The 6,055-nt window shown below is 35.7% G+C and overlaps 1 protein-coding gene across 1 annotated transcript; it reads right to left on the reverse strand.

Moving 5' to 3' along the window:
• Positions 1 to 227: 227 nt before the first annotated feature.
• LOC104240472 (U2 small nuclear ribonucleoprotein B''-like) lies at positions 228 to 5,417 on the reverse strand. Its single transcript, XM_070160183.1, has 5 exons — positions 5,138 to 5,417; positions 3,646 to 3,818; positions 1,985 to 2,069; positions 1,086 to 1,168; positions 228 to 808 (listed from the first exon to the last, which is right to left on the reverse strand). The coding sequence occupies exons 1-5, from the start codon at positions 5,211 to 5,213 to the stop codon at positions 527 to 529; spliced, it is 699 nt and encodes a 232-aa protein (XP_070016284.1). The 5' UTR covers positions 5,214 to 5,417; the 3' UTR covers positions 228 to 526.
• Positions 5,418 to 6,055: the final 638 nt, after the last annotated feature.

Below are 6,055 nucleotides of genomic sequence, written 5' to 3' on the forward strand. Positions count from 1 at the left end.
TATATGGTCGACCGTAATACAATTAATTCTGCACTCTTTGTGTGTTTTTGCAGACTCCAGTAGTAAAGAAAATCTAAATGGATTTATGTTATAGACATCTTTAAAGCACAATCTAACCGAATACAGCGTATTATTATTATATTTTCCAAACTACCACATCATTTTCGCTATTATATGTTAATAGATCAACTTAACCTGATGATATAAAAAAACGTATACACTATCAGTACAGTTAAACCCAACCTAAAGTTGGTTCAATTTCGAAGAACCTCATCCGAGCAGATCCAATCAAACACCTCTTCTTAGGATTCAGCAGCACTAGTACACAAAATCAAATTGTTTAAAAATATGAATAGCAAAGCATCTTTTCTGGGCTGCAAACACCCATAAAACTTCGACGTTTAAAAGAAGCCCTCTCAAGCGTATAATACATGCCTTCTACATCTTCCGATAATCCCACTAGAATTCTAAAGATCTTCAGTTGCTGCATTTTCTCACCATAGCTGTGTCCTGGAATTAAAATTGCTCATTTCTTGGCATAGGTGATAGCCATGGGATTTTGGGGGGTGATTTTGAAGCCTTGAAGGGCCTGCATGGCGACCGAAGACTGGACATCATCGTCAAATTCCACAAATGCAATACCTGGCTTCGCTTCAATCATTCGAACTTCCCTAAAACCTGGATATTGTTTGAAGAGCACTTCAAGCATCATACTTGTAGTCTCATGGGGCAGATTCTGTATAAAGAGAATATTATTTGGTTCTGCAACTGTTTCTTGTGCACTTGGCCTTCCTTGGCGAGAAGCAGCCTGCAAAAGTTGTTCAACAATATGCAATTACTGAGATAACTCTAATGAACATTATCAGAAACTAGTATTGAACAAAAAGAGATTAATTGTAACATATAACAATTTGTCACGAGCACAGTATTTTGGGGTCATCACAAATGCAATTACACTGTTTTAAAGTTTCACACCGATGATGTTCCGCATAGGCGTGGACAAAGGGAAGGCAGTCTTTAGGTACATCTAAGCCAAAGAAAGGAAGCAATATTTGAAAGAAATAATAATGTTGCAACGAACTTACAGCTGGGCCTCCATTACTGTCAGCTCTAGGGTCATTAGCTGCACCAGTTTGCGGAGTTTCTTCAGTACGTTTCCTTTTTTCCACTAAACAATTATATGTCAAGTTAGTCCAGATCACCAGAAGTCAATAAAATTAACTGCCAAGTGCATCTTAAAAAGCTATGCATGCAAGGCAAATACACATGTGATTCATCAGAACTGCAACATCAGGCTCGAAAACTGAGTTGAAGATTGTGACAAAATGAAGATCATGCAAGTGGGTTATTAAAGTACTCATAATAAAGTTTTACATCACTACTCAATGTTTTTAGACTTGAAGCCTCTCTGCTATCATAAAAATGGCACCCAAAATGATAGGAAATAGCAAGCGGATGTTGACAAGATCATATGCAATTTGACAGGTTCTACTCAGTGATTATGCATCTATTACTATTCTGGTAAAATCCTTCTGTTGAACTATAAAATATTCAACAACTACCCAGTAAAATCCCACCAAGTGGGATCTGGGGAGGGTAATGTGTACGCAGACCTTACCCCTACCCCGATAGGGCAGAGAGGTTGTTTCCGTCTTTCCGATAGACCCTCGGCTTAGAAAGACGGAAATAAAAAACAAGAAAAGACAACTCATTAGTAACTCCAACTATAAAATATTCAGTCTAGCTGAATTGTAACAAAAGAATTTTGCAAGAATGCAAATCTTAAAGGAATAGAAAAATATCAATTAATGTCTATTTAGCTTGTATGATTGCTCTTAGCTTCAGTAAAGAGTGCTCTTCTTGGAATACTGGGTTCAATTTTTGACATTTCCAAAGATGAATTGCCATAACATGCAGTTTGGGACAAATGAGAAGCTTAACAGAAGATGGAGCAGATGAATAATGTACAATAGAATGATTTCACCTTTTTCCTCTTGTTTCTTTTTCTTGTCATAGGTCCCCTCTGCCTTAGCAATACAATCTGACTTTGTTTTAGCATATTGTAACCGCTGCATTATATCAAAAGCTTAGTCACTGACATCCTTCTACTGCTATACACCATATAAAGTGATCAACAGCAAACCTAAAGAACATTATACAAACATATAGTCCCGGAGAAAATTAAAGAAAAAAAAGTGTATCTTTTTAAAGATAGTAGTCCATAAAGTGTCTCATGTGCACTTGTATACAGGTTTTTGAGAGGCAACTAGAGGACACACTTTGTGACCGTACAAGCACCAAGCACAGAGACAGTTAGGACATGCTCCAAAATGTTGAATATTAAAACCAAGCAATAAGTTGATACAGCTCTCCAGATAAACTATTCTAAAGGGATGCATATTTGAGACTTCTATTTGTTTTACAAAAGTTAGTAAATTTCCTTCCAATCAAGCATATGGTCATAAGGATTTACACAAAAATGAGGAACAGGTACAGAGCTTTACTCTGTTTAATTATTTCACAACCTCCACCTACCTTTTCCATTTTAACAATTGCTGATAAACCTCGGGTTACACCTAATTAATCTGATATTCTTTTATCACCCTATTAAACAGTTCCTATGTCTTCTTTTGCCTGTAAGGTTAAGCAGATTGTTGTGGAGCTTAGTCCATATTTTCATTTTCCTATCTATGTAGAGCATATAGATGTCTAGACTCCTGAGAAAATCAAACTTAGTGTCCAAAATATCAATAGCAAACTTTCTCATTCTAACTGGTAGGTAAATCCCCTCCACATAAAACACAAGCATACATGTATCTGATTTTTCTAATGGTGTCATTTTAGGTTTAAGTTCATGTCTCCATGGTCCTTAATTAGAGACATAACTCATGAAAGATCTACGGCCAAAGTCCATCAATATTTAGGCAAGCAGCTATATGTTCACTTAGTTATGCCACCACAACCATAATCAGGAGAAAAATAAATTAAAAGATCAATCAAACAAACTGTAGTTAACGTAGAAAAGGGAGGAATAGCCTAGTGGGAAGGGCTCTCCACCTCCAACCACGCAATTGGGAATAAGAGCAACCATTGAAACAAAAATCTTTGGCTCCTGGGAAGGGGGGGGGGTGTTTACTATAATCTTTTAACAAAATTGGCACACCTATATTGTAGAGTAATATAGCTCCTCCATTCCAACTTGGTATACCTTTTTGATGATGCACAGGTATTTAGCAAGAAACTGAAATGCTTTAATCTCTAAGCATAAAGTGGATTCAGAAATATATTTCCAAAATCCATATTTTGATAGATTATATTATTTAGGGACACATTATAAAACCAGAAAGGGCAGTCCAAGCTGAAAGACACATTTTAGAAGACTATAATACAGTACACAGAGTAGTAGCTTTTTCTGATAGGACAAAGGATGTCACAAGACATAACAAGTTGATAAGGATCATATAAACATAACATTAGCATATGCTTCTCAAGGTTCCGGCTCATCAGATACTTCAGCAGATAGCTAGAGAAAATAAGGAAAGAACGAAGCAAGACATATCTGAACAGTTATGCCACAACAGCCATGTGAGTGCAGAAAACACACAAAAGAAAACATACTACAGTCCCAACTGTCATTACACTCACCATAGGTTTGTCATAAAAAGGGAAGTTTTGCATTTGCCGCACAGCATTACTGGCAGCAGTTACTTCACTAAACACAACCCATGCTTGTCCTCTAAGTTTGGGGGTCTTCAGCGCCACTATATCCGCAATCCTCCCATACTGAGAGAACAAGCAATAAAGAGACCTCTTTAGCTCTGCAAAACAAGAAGAAATCATTAGCATAAAGCAAAGGTCATACACCCACCCTTCTGGAAACAGCTGTAGTAATACCCACTAAAAAAACAATGTAAGAACAAATATATATTATTTATTTTAAGGAAAATTGATGGAAGGAGGTAAACATAAGAACTAATAATTATATTCTTTATTAATTTCTAATATACAAAAGACAAGCCAGAGGATGTTTGGCATTTTCAGTAATTAGAAAAGAGAATCCGTTCAAAATGGCTCCACCATCGGTATACATAACAAACTCCAGGCACACCATAAACAAACAGAAAATAGCATTTGAAAGCATAACGAGCAAAAGAAAAATAGACAATCAATGATGTAATTATTAGAAGACCATTTCTTGATGCAGTATTACATAAGAGTTACATGTTTCATTACTCGATAGAGCACTCACAGAGCAAATCGTGAAGCTTTCTCCTTGATAATTGCATATCTTGCTTGCCAAGTTTAACCCTCAAAGCAGAGATTATAATATAGGCTTTGTGACGAATATGTAAAAAAACTATAAAAAAAAAAAAATGATCACCAGAAAGCTGGATGAACATCTAAGAGTATTTTGCCCTGATGTTCATGAAAGGACTTTGGGGAGAAAAAAAAAAGAGAATATCATGCAGGATTCATGAATGTTGCAAATCAAGTAGAAAACCAATAAGAATAAAAGTAACTACTTATCACACATTTTAAAGCCAAAAGAACCTGTAAATACCAAAAAATTCAATCTAACTACCTCTAAGTATGCATAATCAAATAACAACAGTCAGTGTGATTCCCTCCTAACAAAAACACTTGCATTAACGGCCAAACTTTTTCAGTAAAGCACATGCCAGAGTGTCAAAGTAAACCATACCTACATGCTTTTATATCATCCATCGATAATAGAACACATTACAGTTTGGAGAACCGCAAGTTTCTAATCGTGTAGTCAAGAGACGGCAAATTCATTGAGCATAATTTGATCAAATTACATTGTCTTTCAACTGATGCAACTACTGAACTAATATATTAACATTGTAATTACCGAGTTCTAGTAGTTCACATCTATATAGTGTGTCCTCTAACACATTCTATTCCAATACTGCAGAAATTTGTGTTTTTAAGGCAAAATTGGAGTTCTGTAAACCTCACACTTATCCCCACCGCTAACATACTAGGGTTCAAAATATCAGCTAACAAACAGCTGAAATTTTGCAGCTTTTACAATTACTGATTTCTTAACAAATGTATAATTTTGCTAAACCCTAGCTTCAATCTTGAAATAATAAGAGAAAAAGAAAAAAGTTACCTTCTTTCTTGACTTTCTCATTTAAGTTCTTAATGTAAATAGTTTGATTCGGTGGTATGTCTCCTGTAAGCATCATTACCGGAGTACCTTTCTCTAGCTGTATCACCTGCTGTTTTTGTGAATGTGCGCGAGAAAATTCGAAGAGGTTGGAGCTGCAAGAGAGAATACAATGTGGGTTGTGGATTTATTGGTCTGGATCAAACGTGTGGGCTTGAATTGTAGACCGGCCCAATAGAAAAATCGATTCAGGTGGCCAGGGGAGGAATTTGGACAAATGTCCCTTTTTAGACCACTATTTAAATTATTATATTCCCCTTTAATGTAACAACACAACAACAACAACCCAGTATAATCCCACTTAGTGGGGTCTGGGGAGGGTAGTGTGTACGCAGACCTTACCCCTACCCTAGGGTAGAGAGACTGTTTCCAAATAGACCCCCGGCATCCTTCCCTCCCAGAACTTCCCACCTTGCTCTTGTTATATTCCCATTTAATGTAATAGGCTAAATTATCAGCAAAAAACAACAGATACCGAACTTCTATTGCTCTCTATTTGTATTTGCAAAAGAGTGACATGAAATGAGATTAAATTGAGTAACATGGTCAATAAAAGACTCATAATTGATTTCAAATTATTTGTGATTGAGTCACAGTTGTTATTGGAGTCCAAGGACATAATTTAAAGACTGGCCATAAATAGCCATACAATACAATAATTTGTCAATGGGTACTTCAATCGCATTTTATTACATAAAAACTTTATGTCGATTAACCCAATCGAGTTAAATTAATATATTGATAATGTAAATTGCTTTAACACTAACAATGCAATTTAATCGCTTTAGTAGATTATAATTCTTTTTATTCAAGTTATCATATCAGATGCTTGACATGAAGAGTTATATTTTGTTTTAGGTT

The sequence above is a fragment of the Nicotiana sylvestris genome, chromosome 10 (assembly GCF_000393655.2).
Source record: "Nicotiana sylvestris chromosome 10, ASM39365v2, whole genome shotgun sequence".
Taxonomy (NCBI): Eukaryota; Viridiplantae; Streptophyta; class Magnoliopsida; order Solanales; family Solanaceae; genus Nicotiana; species Nicotiana sylvestris.